Consider the following 19,999-nt stretch of genomic DNA (forward strand, 5'->3'; position numbering starts at 1 on the left):
AGCTCTCTGGAATGCCGAGCTCCCAGCCAGATGCCTGCTGGGGCTAGTTGAGATGGAGGATCCCAAAATCTGGGGCTGCCCAGACCCCGCCACTTACTCCCCCCAAAATCTGGGGCTGACACAAACTTGACGATGGCATTGCGGGTTAAAGCGACTCAGGAATGTGACTCTGGCAAGGATTCCCAGGCTCGGTGCCGTGGGGTCTGTCTGCAGTGGGATCCCATGGCACCGTCAGTGCTGGACGCGCCGGCACTGCTGGGAAGTAAGTTCTCCCCAGCTCCTGGCATCATGTGCTGCTGACTCACACCCTGCCGGGGCCAGCACCGCAATAAACCATCCCACATCCCACGGCCAATCCCAGTCGGAGCTGCTTCCCAATGGTGGACACCCTTGGGGGCTTCATCTTTCAGTGAAGAATGACCACTGCGGCTCCAAGCCACGGTGGCCAACAGCAGTGGTTCGTTGTCAGGAAGGATCAGATCAGTGGGAAAAGCCCTCTGGGAATTCTACTCTGCTCCCTGTGAAACTTTGCAGCGATTCTGGACATAAAGAGATCTGAGGAAAAAGAGGGAGAGGGGTGTTGGACACGGGCCTGGAGTGCCAGGACAAGGGGGAATGGCTTCCCAGTGCCAGAGGGCAGGGTTAGATGGGATACTGGGAAGGAATTGTTCCCTGGGAGGGTGGGCAGGCCCTGGCACAGGGTGCTCAGAGCAGCTGTGGCTGCCCCTGGATCCCTGGCAGTGTCCAAGGCCAGGTTGGACATTGGGGCTTGGAGCAGCCTGGGATAGTGGAAGGTGTCCCTGCCCATGGCAGGGGGTGGAACTGGATGGGCTTTGAGATCCCTTCCAGCACAAACCATTTTCTTCCAATCCAAACCATTCTGTGATTCCATGATTTATTCTCCCAGCAGTGCTGGTGATTCTTCGCTTTGGGATTTCCAGCCGCTCTTGTCCCCTTCCCTGGGTGGGATCAGGGTCAGCAGCATCCTCACCGCTCAGAACTGACAGGATTGGAGTCCCCCACCCTGTCCCCCACACTCTGCAGCTCACAGCCGTGCGGAGCGGGTCCCCTCACGGTGCCCGACCCCCCGTGTTGTCGCCCATCCCTCCGTGTCCCCCTCCCGACACGGCCGCGCTGCCCCGCCGCTCCCGCCGCCCTTCCCAACATGGCAGCTCCCACCTCCGCCACTACCAAGAGGGCGGCGGAGGGGCGGGACCACGCCGCGCTTCCAACCAATAGCCAGATGCGGCGGGGGGGCGCGAGCGCGGCCGCTCGTCCGTTCCAGCCAATGGGCAAGGCGGGCTCGGCCGGCGGCAGCCAATGGCGGCGCGGGCTGGCGTGGCGGGAAGCGGCGGCCCGCGATGGCGGGCGCGGGCGGGAGCAGCTGGCGGGCCCTGCTCGGTACGTGCGGGCTGAGGCGGCCCCGGGGCGAGCTCCGCGCCGGGCGCTCCCCGCGAGGACCGCGGAGGGGACGGGGGGCGAGAATGTCTCCTCTCTGCCCTCATACACCCCTTCTGTCTACCTGCACACAGCTCTCTCTGCCCCCATGTCCCGCTCCATCCACCCCGCTCTGCCTTCCCCAAGGCCCCCGAGCCCTGGCACACGGCATCTGCCCTCATGTCCCCAGTCTGTTTTCTTCACACCCCCGCTCTGCCCTCGTCCACCAGCAGCAGGGAGCGGGCGGTGATCTCGGGGTGCCCTGGGAACACGCTGGTCATAAACCCAAACTTCTCAGCAGGGAGAGCCAGGAAGCGGAAAAGCCCCTTTGGGAGCGAAGCGGAGCTCCAGGAAGCGGCTCTGCGGCTGCTGGAACACCACCAGAACCTGAGTGACCTCCTCCTGGAGGTAGGAACGGGACAGTTCAGGGCGGGATAGTGGGAGATCCCAGCTGGAGGTGGGTGCCAGTGCTGGAGTCAATGTCCCAGGAACAGAGCTTTCCATGATACGTGGAAAGAAAAACCAACACTGTAGGAATAAGATGAAGTTGAAAGGTTTGTGTTGCAGAAATGAGATTATGTTATCCCTTTTTTATCAATGTTTTACTTTTACAGACTAAAAATGGTTAAGCGTGGTTTGGATTTGGGACAAAGGGAAATCCAGTACATTTTCCTTTGAGTCAGACCTGGCTTCTTGTGAATGTAGGGAAAACAAATCAGGAGAGACTTGGCTTTTCTCTGAATTGCCAACCACTTCAGACTGACACGACCGTCTTCGTGACAAGCTTGTCTTGAGCCACTGTTGTGATTTGGCCACGTTCTCCCTCTCCTCACACACTGATTTTACAGCTGCAACAGATAATGCAAATATCTCCCATAGTTCAGGATCTTTCTTTCTCTAGAGAATATTTCCCTTTATAAAAAGAAAAAGGGGATTTAACTAGAAAATGATCCAACATTTGGACATGTTTCATCAAATATTTATGGCCACATGGCTTCACAGAAAGGACTTGAAAGATAGAGATTATAGAAATTCTGCTCCTGGTGCTGCTGCTGAGCTGTTTGGTCCCTGGGGATGAGGAACTTCGACCTGTATCTTCTTCTTTCTGCATAAACTGACAATAGCTAAACATACATCTCTTGTAGGGTGCCATGAAATCTGTGCTTTTCCATTCCCATGTGGGAGCTGTGTGTTAATTTCACTTCACTACAGGGATAGGTTTGTAAATGTGTGTGTCAGACATCTAAGAGTTTTATGGTTTTATTTGCTTTCCAGGTGGGAGATTCAGCCAAGCCAGACGTGCAGGATGGGGCTGAGCACCGGGGAGTGTCACCAGAGTCATTTATAGGTGAGCATCTCCCAGGCCAGATGTGGGGAAGAACTCTTCCTCAACATTGAATTTTTGCCTTTAAATGCAACCCCAGTCTTACTTTCTTTTCATTGTTCTGGTCTTGTTTCTTACTTGCCTGGTGATGACAGTTTTCTGCTTTGCTGTTTTGTTTAGTCTCTGTTCTGCAGGAGCAGGCCTCAAAACTGGGTGTGCCCACAGCAACCTTGGCAGCCAAAAATGCTGTTGCCAATGTGGAGCGGATCTGCCAGGGTTCTGCCAGCCCCTCACGAGTCCCACTGCTGAACTCTGACCAGAGAGTAAGGGGAAAGCTTTATCTTTAATTTATCAACAAAACAGCACTGTTAGGTTTGACTTTAAGCCCAGTTTATCTGCTCTGATAAAGCCCCAAACACGAGCGGGCAATTATTCACTGCGGTATTTGATTTGCTTGCAGAAGTACAAGATATATAAGAAGAGAAGTTTAGGCCTTTCCCCTGAATTCTCTCCACCATTTGACCCTTTAAAAAGCAGCAAACAGGGCAAAGCAACAAATTGTTTTTCTGAGAATGTGTTATTCACAAAGGGAATTATTTCTTCTTCATTTCTGGGGTGATGCCAGAAGAGGTTGTCCTGCTTGCTTCAGACTGTGAAGGATTTGCTGGCAAACAACATGTTCTGTCGCTCCCTCTTCTGCCAGGAAATGTGGAAAATTAAGGTGAGAACTCATGGAGAAACATTGTGGTGTTACAGGCCATGAGATTTCATCCATGGGATGTGGCATCTCTGAATTCCTGAGAATGACTGGTCTTCCTGACCTTCCAAAAGCATGAGCTGGATTCTAAATGGTGGGGGTTCTTGGTTATTTTGTTTATTTTAGAGCAGGTTCAGTGGCAACTTCCTTGTCTCTGCAGTGGTATTTGCTTTTTCAACTCAGCCGAGGTTTGGAGTTATTTGAATTATTGGGAACTGCCACAAAAGGATATTGACAGCACCTTGGTGATCAAGTGCTGGTTTTGGGGTGCTCTCCAGGTCCAGTGCAGGAACTCCCAGCTGACTGTGGGGTGGCACAGTCCCAGAGCCCTTCATGTGCTTTGCCAGCAATATTCCAAGTGTCTTTGGCATCCCAGTTCTCCGCTTTGTTTACCTGGGAAGGGCGATAAGACACAGTGAGGTCACAGAGAAAGAAACCAGATAGCAGATAACAGCTTGTGCTGCCTCACAAACGGGATGTCTTGATTTCATTTGGGTGTGTTTTGTGGAGACAAGTGGTGCTGTGAGTGGAGTTAAGGGCTTTTTATGAGTGGGGCAGGTTTGATTCCTCGCTGCTCTCAGGGGAAAGGAGGAGAAGGCTGATCTGCCCGGATAAAGGGCCGTGCTCTAGTCTCAAATATCCGCTCCTGAGCTGAAAATAGAACCTGTGTGTTTCACAGGCTGATTAAGATCTCCTGGTCCTGGGGCAGACGTGGGGATAAATGAGAGATAACTCTGTAACTGAGGGCGTTACAGTAAGAATTAGGTTGTGAAGACAAAGTATGTGGGCGAGTTTGGGGTCAGGGTATGAGGCAGCTGCTGGTCACTGCAGGAAGCTCCTGGGGCTTTGACTTTCCCCTGTGCCCAAGGCTCCCAAATGCCCCTTCCTTCCCAAGGTGGGAAGGTTTTGTGCAGGTGTTGGTTCTGCCTGGAATGATCAGAAGCTGCTGCTGCACCTTTCCCCTGCCAGGTGCACCCTGCAGTGCTGTTTTGCTGGCTCAGGACTCTCTGGGGCGTGCTGTTCTGGGCAGGAGCTGGAAGGGATGTTACAGGGCAGCAATTTGATCCACACAGGAGCGATGCCTGGTGCACATTTTTGCCAGAGGTTGTTCATTTTTCCTTTGTGTCCATCAGCCTTTCTGCCTGGATGATTGCAATGGCTCTTCCTGTAGTCTCCTGCAATCCCAGCTCTACTGGGATATGGACTTGAGAGTGGCAGCCTTGTTCCACAGAGAACATAATAAACAGTTAATAGACTAAAGGACAATTCTCTAATCTGGATCTGGATCTGAATCAACACGACCTGAAACTCAGTTGTGTTACCTGCTTCCTGGTATATCCCTGCTCCTTTGAATCTGCAGAATCAGTGTTATTCCAGAGGGAAAAGGTGGATATATTCATTACTTGTCCATGAAAATTTAAAATGATGATGCATCTACGACCCTAAACCACCCAAAACTTGTAGGAAATACAATCTTTCATCACCAGGTATTTCCTGTGCGGTCAATTTAAAAATTGTAACAGCTTCTGGATAGTTGGAATAAACAGAATTCAGCTTTACTTTTCATGTACCATTTGCAATAGCCAAATGTTAACTGCACAGTGCAGCCTGTGACCTAATGGTGGCATCTCCTTAGGAGCCCCTGGTGCTGGAGGCCGTGTGGCACCTGCACAGCGGTGGCATCGCTGGCCTGGCAGAGCTGCTGGAGAGGTGAGCGGGGCTCTGTGGGTTTGCAGATGTAGCTAATCTCCTAAAGCCTATTGGAATATAATCAGGGATTAGTCATGAGTATTCTGGACTGAGGATATAGTCAGGTGCTGGCAAGGGATCAGATTAGCAGGATTAAGGAGCTGCTGTGGGTTTGGGGGGTTACTCTGGGGTAATTAGCTCAGTTTAGGTGTGGTGGCTCCTCGGTGTCCAGCAACTGGACTCGAGAAGAAATCTTGCTCTGCAGAGGCTGGGTGCTTCCATCTTCACAAAATCTTACATTTTTTCATCTGGCAGAGTTAACCTCCAGAGAATAGTTAGTCTAAGAATTTTATTTTTTGTTTTTTGTCCCCCAACGAGTGTCCAAGGCCAGGTTGGACGGGGCTTGGAGCAACCCAGGATAGTGAAAGGTGTCCCTGCCCATGCAGGGAGTGAAACAAGATGAACATTAAGGTCCCTTCCAACCCAACCCATTCCATTACTGCATGATACAGAGCTAACAACTCGCCCATTTGTGAAGTTCAGGTTGTCTCCTTACTGTGTCAAAGGAGTGTCCCAGTGATCTTTTAGGCTTTTGATGCTGGTTTACTTGTCTGTTCACAATGAAAGACTTCGGTGCCCACTGTGCTTCCAATTTAAGGGAACCAGAGGCATAGATTAAGAATTTAATTTATTTTTGAAGCATTTTTACCCAAGTGTCTTAGAAATTGGAACTGAAATTCTTCTAGCAGGGGTTTCTCAATGGAAACATTTTCATGTCAGAGATGAGGAAATACTTGGATGCACAATTTCACACACATTTTTTCCTTTGCATGCGTGTGTTGTGGGATCTTTTTATAAAGCAAATAATATAAAAAGCAACTGTTTGTAAAGCAAACGTGCTGGTCCAAGTTAAATAAATGAAGTGGCACATTTAGGGCAGAGTGCACAGGTGGCTCTTCCCTGGGCCAGAGGATGGTGGTGGAGACAGCCAAGCCTTATGGAAAGCAGGAGGGATTGAACTGAAGGTGCTTTTGTGTGTTCCAGGAGCCCAGCAGGCCCAGCAGCAGTGGAGTGGCTCTGCAGCAGCCTCTGTGGCCTCTGTGAGCAGGCTGGGGACATGCCCCATGGGGACACAGAGCTGGCACAGCGACTTCTCTCAGGCAAGGCCCTGGGCTGGGTGCAGGGCAGAACGTCAGAGGTGTAACAACACCGGCCTCACTTTGGGTTTGCTTACCTCATTTCTCTGGGGAATATATTTTTTATGTATTTGGCAAATTTAGCAAATTTTCTCCCTTTAAAAAATAATTTATTTGAATTTTTCCATCCCTTGGAGTTATGGTAACTCAAGAAATTGTAGTTGTGGGGGGTGTGGTTCAGTGGGGATACGCTGGCACTGCGACACTCTGCAAAGTCTGAGAGATTTTGGGCCAGAAATATTTCACGGTTCCATTTCCTCCCTATCAATTTCTATTATTTATTTTCTTAGTTTATTTAGGCAAAAATCCCTGCAGTCACCGACTGTGGACCAGTGCAGCTGGTCAAGTACAGCCCCTCTGAGTTCTGCTGAGGTTGTGGAGCATAGCTGCAAATTCTTTAGACTTTATAACCCTTGAAGTTCTGGATTCTTTTTCCTGGGAGTAATTTTACTCCAAGACAATAAATGACTCCTGCTGAGTGGAGGCTTTTCAGAGACTGTTGGGACAGGTGGGAGGGGAAGGAGCAGGTGACCTGTGTGCAAGGGGGATGCTGGAACTCCGATTCCTTCCTGATTTGCAGACTTTGCCATCGTGTTTCTTCAGAATGGCTTTGAGCAGGCTTCGGAGCTGGGAAGGAAGGTGGAATTCCAGAAGGTTGCCTACGTAAGGACAAAATGAACCTGGTTACAAATAGTGCTTTAACAAAGGAATTCCATTCATCTCTGGCTCTTGCTGAGTACAAATAATCCAGAGCTTGGAGCAGCAAGGAGAGGGTGGTGGTACAGGTGCTGGAGTGGGGGAAATGGTGAAACCAGGAGTGAGACTTTTTGTATGGAGAATTGCTCCAAGGTGGCACATCAAGGGGTTTTTAAACTTCCTTTCACCTGGATTGCTTGGGTGTTCCGTTTGAATATGAGACATGGAATGCTGGTGAGGTTGGAAAATGCTGCCCTCATGTCTATTTTACCTGCTCTACTGCAGAGCCTGAGGTAAAAGTGAAGCTTTAAGAGGGACAAAACTCTTTCTTTGAGTCAATTTACTTTTTTACTTTTTCTGCACTGAACTGCAGCTCTTTAAAACTCTAAATCCCTTAATTTGTCAATTTTGAACAGATCTGCCGTGCTGTTTTACAGAGAATGCTGGCATGTAAGTATTGCTGTGATCCCAGCTTTGTGCAGCCACTGCTGTTTCCAAGACTTCTATTCCTCGCTCACTGTTGAATCCCTAAGGAGAAATCCTTTGCCTGGCTGCTCTGTCTGTGCTGTTGTGCATAATATTTATGTCACTGATTTTATTTGCCTCTGCTTTCCCTGTCGTTCTCCTAAAGTCTCTGCAGACACTGCAGTAATTTCTTGCCTTTTATGCTACTTTTTTTTTTCTACTCCCAGCTGTAACATCATATAGATACCTGATCTGATTTCCTGGTTTTTAATAGGTTTGCTTGGAAGCAGGTGGAGCACAGAGGTTAGGCCAGGGTCAGTTTTGCTGCTTAGATTTATTTTTTCTGCCTAGTAAATTAAACTTTGAGTTTAAGGCGTTATGAGTGCTTTTGCTGACTCACTGCTTGGATTTGCAGGCTAATGTTTTCTGAAACCCCTATTTTGATGCTGAGCAAAGACATCTAATGTAGGTGTGCAGTCTTTAAACACCAGTGTTTGTGAACTGCAACGTGCCTGCCTTGGCCTGAGCTGCCCTGGTGCCGCTGCTGAGGGCTCAACGCAGCAGTGCCTGATTTACCAGCAAATCCTGGCGCAGGAGGACTAAACACACACACAGCGGGGTTATTTTTGTCCTGTGTCACAGCTGATCCTCACGGGGAGATGCTGTACCTGCTATTGTCACGTTCCTTACACCCCTCCCGTGTCCCACACCCCTGGCTGGTGTCACCTGACTGTGCAGCTGCTGTCACTCCTGTCTCCTTAGTGACAGCGCTTCCCCGCTTTCCTTGCTGGCATGTTTCCTGCTCTGTGCTGCTGCAGAGGCTGCTGCTTTTTCTCTTCTGTAAGGTGACCCCATCCCAGGACATGCCACCTCCCCTTCATCCCTGTGGGCACTGCCAGCCCCATCCCTTGCCCCAGGTCTCACAGGGAGCACTGTCTGTACACAGAGATGGCTCACAGAGTTCTTCTGGAAAGGGAAAGCTGCAAGAGAAGTGCTTTATTGTTTAATATGTATGAATCCCATCTCAGGTGGCCCTTTTGCAGTTGAAAAGCAACCCTTCTCAACAGAGGAGCAGGGATTTTGGAGGAGGAGGAACACGCTGTTGGCAGGCAGACAGGAGTCTGCATCCTGCTCTTCATTTGCCCTTCCCGTTTGCGCAGCCTGCACTGCCACACTCGCAGTCTGCGTGCCTGCAAAAATGCATTACACGAGGTTTATATAAGATATTTTATTAGTCCATACTTTTGGGTCACCTTTGAGGGGTCTCACTTCATTAGTCTTTGGAGAACATTAGGATTTTTAATGTGAAAGAATTCCCTGTTACTGAAGACCTTCACAGGAGGAGAAGGACAGGCTGGGAGTAGCATGGGAGCAGTGTGTTCACTGTAATGATCTGGCAGTGTTGAACTGCTGTGCCTGAAGATAAGCTGAGTTTATCTCCTTTGCTTTATTCTCCCCTACTTAACCTTAAAGTATTCCTCATCAGGAGAGCAGAGTGTTACATCCTGATGCTGTGGTGGCACGTGAGGGACTCCAGTTTGCTGCCCCTGCTCAGTAAATGTTTTTTTTTTACGTTTTTTTTTCTTAACTAGATGATTTTAGTACACAAACCAAGCTCCTTTAGCAGTTGAAAGAGGAGGGTTTTCAAGGCAGGGTGGCACAAAGCAGAAGTGCTGCTGCAGCAGACTGCAAAGCAAAGGGTCTCGCAGTCTGTGGGCTCGGAGTGGTGTGGGCTGATCGTCAAGACAACGCGCTGCGCAAGCTGCCAACCTGTTTGATCTCTCCCCGTCGTTTTTGGGGCAGATCGAGCTTTTAAAGGAATTCCTCCGATGCAAACGGCACATTACAAAGGCGTGGCCCTCCCCCAGCCTGCTCTTTGCTCGGACCGTGGTTTCCAGGGTGGTTAATTCAGCTCGTGTAAATCCCTGCCTCCAGACAGGCTTCACAGCGCTCACGCTCGCGGATGCACGGCACCATTAGGGTTGGGTTTGGAAATGAAATACTAATTTTACATGCATTTTTAGATGGCTTCATTATCAGCATGTTCTTGAAAATGCTTTTAAATTGGTTCAAGGTCAGTAATAATAGTTTCTGAGTCTCTGTGTCACTTTGGAGAAAATCTGGTAAGAGTTTAGCGCTGCTGAGTGGCTTCTGCACATTTCCCTTGCAGGGTCACCTTTGTGAAGGGGCACAGATTGCTCATTCCTGTTAGTTCCTGTGTGGGGTTTAGTGTCACAGTTCTTTTCTCATTGGGTTTTTGTGTGTTTTGGGGTACAGGGGTGCTTGATGCTGTTGGTAAAGAGAAGCAGGAAGATGTTTCCATGGTGCAAGCTGTGAGGTTCTGGTAAGAAATGTTCCAAGCAGTGTGAGGAGGAGGTTTTCATCCACTGTTGCACTTCTTACTGAAAGAGGAGGAATGCTGTGGGGTGTTTTTTTACTTATCTACACACCCCCCACCCCTCCCAGTGCTACTTGTGCTTGGTATTCTCCTCTAATAAAATATGTGCAGACAAAAGTGCTTGTAAAAAAGATAAGGGCCAGATAGGAAAGTGGGTTCTGGCAGTGCTGGAACCAACCCTGGACCTCCCTCTTGTCATGCCAAAAATTCCCCATCAAGTTTTCTCACTGCTTCTGAGCAGAAACACCTGGAAAGTGCAATCATCTCCAATTCCTGCTTCCAAACTTGTTTTATTTAACTGCTTTGTACATGTCACCTTCAGCCCCGTGCAGGGATACACACCTTAGACTCACATTTATAAATCTGATGGCTGCATAGTGTTGAGTAACCACGAGTTGTTTTTGTTTTTAAATACACACAAAAAAGAATATATTTGTGGCAATTTGAGAAGATGGATGTAGAATAAAAATAAGTCATTCACCCTAAGCTGCAGCTGGTTGTTCATATTTCATCAGCAGCTGGTGGATCATATATTATCAATACCTGGCTGATCATAATTAGTCAGTACCTGGTTGATGCTATTTAATCAGTACCTGGCTAATGACCTGGCTGACATTGTTTCTGGCATTTCCTTGTCCTTTGCAGGCTGAATGTGTTCAACGTGTCACTTTATGGAAGTGTGGCTCACCCGGATTCCTTGAGGCAGTTTTTCAGACACACCCTGACCGAGGTTCTCACCTACAACCCCGTGCTGAAAGGTGGGAAGGGGCAGGGACAGGTGTCTCCAGCTGTGTCCAGAGCTCTGTCCCACACTGAGTGGGGCCCAGCCAGAGCAGCCTCCAGGCTTCTCAGCCCCTTCCTGGGGTCTGTATAAGCAGGGTGCCAAATCAGGCAAAAAAAGTCATCTGAGGGTCATAGTTCAGGAGAAAATTTTGGGCAGGAAGGTTCTAATCCTGGGTCAGTAATTGTGAAGCTTGATGTTTTTAGGAAGAAATATGTTTGAGCTATAAAATCTCTGGTAAAATCCCCATGAGCTGTGATCTGCTTGTCTGTTGTGTGGGAGAAGCTGTGTCATTGCTGGCTTCCAGATGAAAGAGGTTAATGAAGGAAAAGCTGATTCCTTGCTGATTCTCTGTGCCTGTGCCATGTCAGCCTACGCATGTGTGATCACAAAACCAGCTCTGGGGTGGCAGTGCCATAATGGAACAGCCCAGTCCTTGTGCCACAGCCCATGTTCGAAAGGCAAATGGGAGACCGAATTCCGCTGGACAGTTTTCATGTGTCTGGCTGCACTAGGGAAACTTATACATTTTGGGTGTATTTTAAAGCCTGTTGCTGAAGTTTTCTCTTTCTGGGTGCAGTGTCTGATGCCATCCAGATGCAGAAGGAGTGGAGCTTTACCAGGACTTCTCCACTGCTCACGGCTCTGTATCGCAAAGTACGTCTGCCTGGTGTCACTCAGAGAACTTTTATTATGTTGGGTTTATATCCACTGAAATACCTGAAATCAGATTATTGGAAATCAGTGCAACATTATCCAGTTGCAGAATCCAAACCAATTGCCAGAAACTCTGTGAAGAGGAAGCGTAAAGGAAAGGAACTGCAGTGTTTTTTGCTAGTGCAAAGCTCTTAATGAGAACAAAGATGCTGTTTGGAGATGTGAATTTTCACTGGTACAGAATAAGACATGAGTTCTGAAAGAATGGGAATTTTACTATTTATTGTAGCTGGTGCCGGTTCCAATCCAGGCTGATGTTTGGGCCTGATCAAAAGCTGCAGGATAGCTTGAAAAAGTCACAGAAAAGCCATCTGCCTGTCCATCTTGTCTGCATTCCTCTCTTTCTTGTGGCTGTATGTCCTAGCTAACAGGAATTGCCATCACTTCTCCAGCTGTTGGTGGCATTCAGTGTGAAGGAGTCCATCTGCCAGCTGCAGCAAGTCCTGGAGACCCACGAGGTGAACTGGCAGCACGTCCTGTCCTGTGTGTCCACGCTGGTGGTGTGCCAGGCAGAGGCTGAGCAGCTCTTCAAGGGTAGGTGGGCGCTGCCGCCCTGGTGTGTGCCTGTGCTGCTGGGGTGGGGAACAGGGGAGCCATCCACGGGGGCTGTCTGGAAAGGATTCCTGCATGGAAAGGAACAGCAGAACAGCTGCTTTTCCACTCAGACATCCCATGGCCGTGATTCCATGTGAATGCCAGGCCTCGTGCCTGCCACTTCTCAAACTTTGTGTACAGCTCAGGGTGGTTAGTTGATAATTACCTTCATTATTAATTGGCATAGTGATTACTTAAGCTTGCTTCTAGCTCACCCTCACTAGCAGAGCTTGTTTGTGAGAATTCCTTCCTAATTATCCCAGTGCTGGACTCCCTGCAGGGAATCCAAGTGTGTTTGACAGTTGAAAGTGCATGAAAAAATAAAATCAGACCCCAGAGGTTCTTCAGGCTGCAATACATGTCCTGCCTGATGTTTTATCACAGATATTTGTCTTCATTTACTGTGAAAAATACAGCACTGTTGTCAGGAGCAAAGTGTGAGGTTATTGTTTTATGTTCTTAGATCTCCTGAGCCATCTCCTGCTAAAGGCCTTTGGGAATTATGACATGGAAAATATGATCACTGCATTCCTGATCGCTCGTCAGGCTGCTCTGGAGGGCCCTGCTGTCTTCATGCCTTACTCTGAGTGGTTTAAGGTGAGACTAAGTGAGGCCTGACTGGTGAGCTTTGTTTTAATTGTGTGAGGAAACCTGTGCATAAGGAATGTTCTGCTGCGTGGAGAAAGCCTTGTTCCAGACAGGATAACCAGGAATGAGAAAGGGGAAGAGAAAAAAAAAAAAAAGTACAAGTGATTGTATTGATATTAGGAATGATTGAATATTTATTATTGCCTTTGTGTCTGCAAAGAATAAATTTATTTGGCTTTCCCCAGTTTTCCCTCCTTTCATCTTTTAAGTCCACCTTGCCTGTTCTAGTTATTTGCTAGGAATGCAGACATGTAATTCCTGTTATAATCATCATCTTGGATGGATTTCAGTATCTTGATAAGCAGCACTGTTGTTGTTGCATAAGTTGGGGGTTATGGCAGAGGAAGCATTCCTGTTTCCTGGAGGTTTGCATGCAGCTGTAATTGCTGTGTTTGACCTTGCAGATAATTGGTTGTTGCTTTTAACTGTAAACAGGTGGGTGTTTTAGGGATGCAAATCTCCACGTCAATTCAACCTGGAAATTCCTTTGTATGAGTTTGCAAATCTAAGCTCAGCTTTGGCTGATAGAGCGTCCAGGAGGTATCAAAAGGCAAACTGGCTGTGTTCTCTGTAGTCTCAGACTGGTTATTTTCCTTAGAATGCCCAGATAAACCTGTGTAGAAACCCGCAGATTTGTGGTTCCCTCATGAATCTCAATCTTTCAGTGCATCTCAAAGTTGCCTTGTTTAAAGAGTTCTCATGGCAGCAAACTTCCAGAGACTTCAGTAAGTCACCATGACACAAGGGAGCCCCTCTGCTCTGGAGCCAGGCTGGGAGAGCTGGGGGTGCTCACTTGGAGAAGAGAAGGCTCCAGGGAGAGCTCAGAGCCCCTTCCAGGGCCTAAAGGGGCTCCAGGAGAGCTGCAGAGGAACTGGGGACAAAGGATGGAGGGACAGGACACAGGGAATGGCTTCTCACTGCCAGAGGGCAGCGATGGATGGCATATTGGGAAGGAATTGTTCCCTGTGAGTGTGGGGAGGCCCTGCCACAGGGTGCCCAGAGAAGCTGTGGCTGCCCCATCCTTGGAAGTGTCCAAGACCAAGTTGGATGGGGCTTGGAGCAGCCTTGGGTAGTGGAAGGTGTCCCTGCCCATGGCAGGGAATTGGATCTAGATGGTCTTTCAGGTCCCTCCCACCCAAACCATTCCATGATTCTACAAACTTTCTTTGGAGACTTTTCACCAGAAAGATTCTCCTGACAGAAATGGGATGTTTGGCATTTGTGTGCTCGGCCACGGCACTGCTTGGATGAGGATTCTCTCCACACTGAAAGGCTGTCTCATCATTTTTCCCTGTTTCAGGCTTCCTTTGGGAATGCTGGTGGCCAGCACGGGAGCAGTAAGAAAGCTCTGGTCTTCCTCTTCGAGTTCCTGTCAGAGCTGGTGCCCTTTGAAGCTGCGCCGTACCTGAAGGTGAGAAGGTGCTGACAGAGATGGTTTTCAGGTCCAGAACTGCCCCAAAGTGACTGTCCTTGTGCCTTTCAGTAGGTTCAGCTCATTGTAAATGTTGTTACAGTAATTGCATTACTTCTGGTTCATTATTCAAACCCTTTTCTTCCTGAAACAAGGAAGGACAAGATTCTTTTATTGACGAGGGGAATTCCTTTCCTGGAGTTAAGCACTTCACTGATTTTGTTTGTTTGTTGTTGGGAAAAATTGTGCCAGTTGCCATGAAAATGATTGGTCCTTAACCAAGCAATAATGCCTTCTTTGGGGAATATTTGAGGTAAATGATGACTGCAAACATTAGTCAGAATTAGTTAGTTAGAATTTTACATGGGTTTCCTGTCAAAATGGCAAATCTCATTGTGATTTTCACGTTTCAGGTTCATATCATGTACCCACCTTTTGTGCCCACGAAACACCGGTCCCTGCTCTTGGAGTATATCACTCTGGCTAAAACCCGACTGGCCGACCTCAAGGTCAGGAAAAATGGTCTCTTTTGAGAAGAATTCTTTCTGGATCTGTCAAACCCTGCTGTGTGTGACCACCTGCACCTCTCACCTCACACAGGTGGCCATAGAAGACATGGGGCTCTATGAAGACCTCTCTTCCACTGATGAGGCCGTGCAGGTACTGCTGCTCTGTCTCCCAGTTTTCTCATCAGCCATGTCCCTTTTCTTCTGGAAAAGCACTTAGGTTACCAACCTCCCTGCCATTCCAAAGCTGGGTGTGCTGCCAAGTCTCTGGCTTTAAGCCAAAGGGTTTTAGTGGCCATAAATACAGGATCTCCCCAGTTTTCAGGAAAACTGGAGTAACATTTTATAGGTATCTTGATTCTTTTCAGTGGAGCACTTCACCTCTGTGGTGTGGGACCAAAGCGTGGATATTCAAAGGAGATTTGGGGATGGAATCTACACTCTGCAGTTTCACACTGTGGTTCATGATAAATGCTGGGTAACAACAGTAATTTATAAGGAAGTGTTTGGCTTTATTATTCCTTCCTACATTTTGATCAGAGGAAGAGGCCTCACTTACACAGTCCATGATTACATGAAATACAGGCTGGAGGCAGGGTAGCTGAATTCCTACAAGAAACCCAGTCCTGTGATAAACTCACAGGAGTAAGCGAAGACTTAATTTAATTTTTCCAAGTCTGCTCTGGTTGTCAGTTGAGAAACTTGTTGCAGTTTGAGGTGTCTTACAACTCAAACAAGAGAAACCCGGGGTGTCAGCGCCTCTGCCTGCAGGCACAGGCTGGAAGTGAAGATGATGTGTCTTAATTCCACATGAACAACCAAAATAGAATCACAATAATCCAAATTCAGAACAGAAAAGGTAAGTTTTCTCACATCTTTCTCTCGTTCCTCGTGTGAGGCAGCCCCAGGCCCAGGCACTCCGTGATGTTGAAAAGGCCCTTCAGATATTTGAAAACACAAGGAAGATCCCAACCTCTGTGATAGAAGCCAGGTACTGTGTGCTTTTCAGCTCCTCCTGGGCTTAGCTAGAATAATGGTAATAACAATAATTGTAGAAGCCAAGTCTGAATCAAAATAAGGAAACAAAAACTGAGGATGTGAGCAAGGAAGGTTTGGGGAAGTTCTTCCCACTTCCTGAGGAGTCATCTTAATAGAGGATATTTGTGGGGAGAGTGAAAAGGCACACTCCCCCGCGCAGAATAAGTCCAAAATTATTGCAATAAAAAGCAAAATTAAAGAAATTAAAAACCATTGGCTAATCTGAACCTGTGGTTATTCATGTTACCATGAACATTTTGTATTTGCAGGAGCCACATTAACTCCTGAGGTGTGGAGGTGGCACTTTGGACCTTTGGCATTGTTAACACTTTGTTTATTTTCCCAGCATTTTCAGACGACCATATTACACTTCCTGGTTCCTTCCAGCTTTGCTCAGGCCCCGTGTGGTCAGTATTTGGCTTTTTCTTTGCTCCTCCCATTAGCTGTGTGTTTTTACACAGATAATTTGTCTCTAACCTGCCTTTTCCTCTCTTGAAGCTCCCTAAAACCCCAGATGGACTCATGGCTTTTATAGACTCCTTGAAGAGGTATTCAGACTTCCCAGTGTTGTTTTCTGTGCTGCTGGGCTTTCGTTTTGGGGCACTTGATATCGGATTATCAGAGGCTTTGACACCTTGGTTACAACCAACTTCTTGGCAGGGCTTAGTGGCCCAGGTCTGTGGCTTGCAGGTTGTGCATGGAGGAGCTTATCTGTGAAGTCTTCAGGTCTGTAATTAGTCCTCTGGCCACTGTGAAATCATTATTTAGGAGTCCCTCTGGCTCCAAGCCAGGTACATTTTGATGCAAATCTTGGAGGGTAGAGCTGAATATAAAATTTCCCCAGGAATATCAGCCCCCTCTGTGAAAGGCTCTTTGGGAGGGGATAAGGGAGGAGTGAAAGACGAGACTTAAACGTCTGCTAACACACAAGGAACACCAGGATGATGTCCCAGGAGGACACAGCTCCTCTCAGGACTCGAGCTGGCCCTGCATGCATGTTTAAAAGTGCTTTTCTGCACTGCAGGCACAGCTTTATTTTGCATCCAGTAGTTCCTCTGTAACCTCCCATGAAGGAAGAATGTTTGCAACACTGCCTGCAAATGAGGTGCTTGGTCCTGCCTTGTCATTCCAGTCTGGCTCTAAAATTAAAGACTGGATCATTTAGTGAAATTAAAGTTGTAAGAGAAGCGGCTGTGTTCTGGGGAGCCTCGTGGGACGTGTTTTTAGCAGCGAGTGCCTGCCCTGCAGAGAGGAGGTCACACCTTGTTCTCAGCACGTTCGTGTTTTACACATGTGAGTGCTGCATCTCACAGCTCACACTCTTACTTGATCTTAGACACGAACTAGATATGAAATAATCATTAAAACATTAATTAATAACATATATAGTGTTGGGTTTGTGTGTGCTACACGTGGGCAATACTTGCTGTGAAAGCCTTGACTAGAAATCTCTGCCCCTCATGTCAGATGATTAAAAAATGCTTCAGATGCTCTTTATGCTTCAGAGTCCCTCTAATTACATTTCATAGAAGGGCTGTTGTTTGTGCTTATTTAATAAAGCTGCAGTTTGTGGTTATGCAGGGTAATAAATCTCTTCTTTTTCACAGAGCTGATAAAATACCTTCAAACCTGTACTCCACATACCTGCAAGCCTGTCATGCCATGAACGAAAAGGTGTTGCAAGGTAAAAAAATACAACATTTACTTATGGATCAATATGAAATGTTAATTTTTCCACTGATGCCCTCCTGAATTGAAAATTTTCAAAGATTTATGTCTGAATAGGTATTTAATCCATATAAATATGTGTTATGTTCTTAATGCTGTATTGAGGTGTTAAATCCTTACTCCTGTAATGGCTTTTTCTGCCAGCCCTGCTTGGGTGGGATTTCTGCAGTCCCTGGGAGCTCTGTCCTGTGCTGAGGCTGCAGATGATGCCTGAGCCTGAGCTGGCTGAATTCCACCTCCAAGACCTTTCCATGAATCAGCGTTTGCAGCCTGAGCTGCTCAGCCCGGGCTGGGAATCTGCTGTGCTGGGAACCTGCTGTGCTGATCCCTTGTGCAGTGACACTTGTGCTGTCTGAACCCCTGGCATCCTCTTTTAAGAGAGGATTAGGGAGATCTTGGGGGGAAGGAGGGGCTGGGAAAGGGATTGCAGCTCCTGGTTTGTAGGTGTTGGGGTGGGAGGGCTCCTGCTGATTTCGGGTCCCATCGCTGCAGCTTTACTGGGGCAGGATAATGGATATTTAATGAGGGTATTTCATGAGCTCTGCTGTCTCTGTCAGCAAGTGGGTGTTTCAAACACACCTTGCAGTGGTTTACACACAATGAAAAGGTCAGGCTGGTGAGCAGAGATGGTTCCCAGAGCGTGGTGGGGATAAGTTACAGATTCATACTCTGACTACGGAGATAAATCTGTAGCCAAGCCCTGCTCAGGGCCTTTGAAGCTTTCTGGAGATGCTGTGGCTGGAGAGGCGTGACAGAGCCGTCCCCGGGCACCGCAGATGTGCAGCAGGCTGGCCTGGCTGCAGGGTTGGCCTGGCAACCGCGGGATGGGGTCCCTGCGGGCCGGGATGGGATCCGCAGCATCCCGGCAGCTCCGCAGGGCTCCCTGCTCTGCCGCTGACCTCTAGTGGCACTGCCTGCGCCGCATGCCGCCCTCCTGGGCAGCCCCAGCCGTGTCCCCTGCTGTCCCCTGCGCTCTGATCCTTTCCCTGTTCCCTGCCCCATCCCCGGGCTCTGCACACAGCCGGGATTTAGGGCAGGATTGGGCACTGGGCAGCCACAAACCCTTCTGTCAGTGCTCACTCTTGCACACGCAGGTGACTCAGTGGCCTCCTAACACGTTATTTTCCAGCGTGTTTACAGCCAGTATCAATTTCAACCTTTGTTGTTTGCTGTTCCTGCTCTTGGGTGATTTATCCTGGGCCTTGTACTAGACAGGAGTCTAACAAACTCTGGGGGGATTTAGGGCTGTGGCAGTCGCTGGTGGCATCTCTTTCTAGTGGTAAAAGGAATTTCCTTTTATTCCTTCTTGTAAACAAAAAGCCAGAGTAACATGGAACATTTGGAGAAGCTGACAATGCTCTCTCTGATGCTCAAAGTGCTCTCTCTGCATTTTGAGCCTGGCTCCAGTCTTCTGAGGGCAGCAAATGTTACTGTGAGGGGCAGAGCTAAAGGAAGTGGGGAGAAAACTCTGAAAACAGAATTTTTTTGCCTCTGGTCTTTAAAAACTTAATTCCTTTTTGCAACTAGGCATAAACCCATAAATTATTAATTAAATGGCACATTCTGAATGTAAAAACAAAGCTCTGTGTGTGGCAGCCTGACAGTTTGGGGTTTTGTTAGAGCTTCAGGAAAAGTAAATTCTGCTTCTACAGAAAGTGCATGCAGAAATTGCTGAATGCATTTCCTCTCTTCCTTGTCTAGATGACTCCGAAGCAGAGCCCAGCCATTCCAAAGAGCCTTTTGAGCAGCTGAAGGCTGAACTGGCTGAGCTCAGGTCACTGGTTGTGGACCAGGCTCAGTGGGAAGGTATGAGGGAGCTGCTTCCCACTGACTGTCCCAAAAGCTGCCTGAATGAAGTGTGGCTGGTGCTGGCCAAAGGCCCAGCAGGAGTTCCTGCCACTGGTAACCTGAAGCTGGTAATCCTTCAGAGCTGATAATCCTTCCAGCTATGAATATGTACATTTTAATGTCTGATGTACTCCTGTGCTTAATTTGGGACTTACCTTTGTGATAATCACACCAATCTCTGCTGCCCCACTCTGGGGGCTCACCTGGTGACTCAGGCCCCCTTTGGAAAGCATCTTCCTCTCTGGGGTGATAAAAAGTAATGCTGTGGATGCTGATCCACTGGGTCCCAGCCAGCATTTTTTGCTTATTAAAGCTTTTCCTAACATACTTTTGACTCTGACGGATTAAAGTTTATATTTCGTTTGTTCTTGCTGCTGTGGGGGGCTGTAACTGTTCCATGCCTGCTGTCCTGTCCCCTCCCCGCAGAGGTGCCCGCTCGGATTGCCGTGATTTCGGACAGACTCCGCAGCGTCCTGGGTGACAGCAGCGAGGAGGACGGAGCTGCTCCTTTGGATTCCCCAATCCAAGTGGCCGTTCCTGCCCCCAGGCTGGCACCCTGCCACCAGAGTGTGAGTACCATCTGGCTTGGGCTGAGGAACAGTGGGGCTGGGTAGGGAAAAATGCATCTGGATAGTAGGTGTGAAAGGCTGCTTTGTCTGCCGACAGCAGGAAATACACTTCTCCTTTTGTCTCCCTTGTCCTGCCCTGCACAGACTATTCCTGTGTTTTAACCACCTGGAAGTTGCTGGATCATGGGGGATCTGGA

General features: G+C 48.2%; 1 protein-coding gene across 4 annotated transcripts in view; it reads left to right on the top strand.

The window, feature by feature from the left end:
• Positions 1-1,349: 1,349 nt before the first annotated feature.
• Positions 1,350-19,999, top strand: part of FANCA (FA complementation group A) — a 32,612-nt gene continuing 13,962 nt past the window's right edge. For 3 of the 4 annotated variants that reach the window (XM_069026569.1, XM_069026571.1, XM_069026572.1), the window contains exons 1-23: positions 1,350-1,401; positions 1,736-1,845; positions 2,713-2,785; positions 2,942-3,084; positions 3,387-3,482; positions 5,155-5,228; positions 6,252-6,367; positions 6,984-7,066; positions 7,516-7,549; positions 9,842-9,908; positions 10,608-10,720; positions 11,324-11,400; positions 11,853-11,994; positions 12,518-12,651; positions 14,003-14,113; positions 14,527-14,622; positions 14,714-14,773; positions 15,522-15,610; positions 16,004-16,064; positions 16,156-16,205; positions 17,265-17,341; positions 19,087-19,191; positions 19,660-19,802. In XM_069026569.1, coding sequence (XP_068882670.1) covers positions 1,362-1,401; positions 1,736-1,845; positions 2,713-2,785; positions 2,942-3,084; positions 3,387-3,482; positions 5,155-5,228; positions 6,252-6,367; positions 6,984-7,066; positions 7,516-7,549; positions 9,842-9,908; positions 10,608-10,720; positions 11,324-11,400; positions 11,853-11,994; positions 12,518-12,651; positions 14,003-14,113; positions 14,527-14,622; positions 14,714-14,773; positions 15,522-15,610; positions 16,004-16,064; positions 16,156-16,205; positions 17,265-17,341; positions 19,087-19,191; positions 19,660-19,802 — 2,094 coding nt within the window. In that variant the 5' untranslated portion in view covers positions 1,350-1,361. The remainder of the gene's footprint in view (positions 1,402-1,735; positions 1,846-2,712; positions 2,786-2,941; positions 3,085-3,386; positions 3,483-5,154; positions 5,229-6,251; positions 6,368-6,983; positions 7,067-7,515; positions 7,550-9,841; positions 9,909-10,607; positions 10,721-11,323; positions 11,401-11,852; positions 11,995-12,517; positions 12,652-14,002; positions 14,114-14,526; positions 14,623-14,713; positions 14,774-15,521; positions 15,611-16,003; positions 16,065-16,155; positions 16,206-17,264; positions 17,342-19,086; positions 19,192-19,659; positions 19,803-19,999) is intronic. The other variant, XM_069026570.1, reaches the window with a different exon arrangement.

The sequence above is a fragment of the Aphelocoma coerulescens genome, chromosome 11, assembly GCF_041296385.1.
Source record: "Aphelocoma coerulescens isolate FSJ_1873_10779 chromosome 11, UR_Acoe_1.0, whole genome shotgun sequence".
Taxonomy (NCBI): Eukaryota; Metazoa; Chordata; class Aves; order Passeriformes; family Corvidae; genus Aphelocoma; species Aphelocoma coerulescens.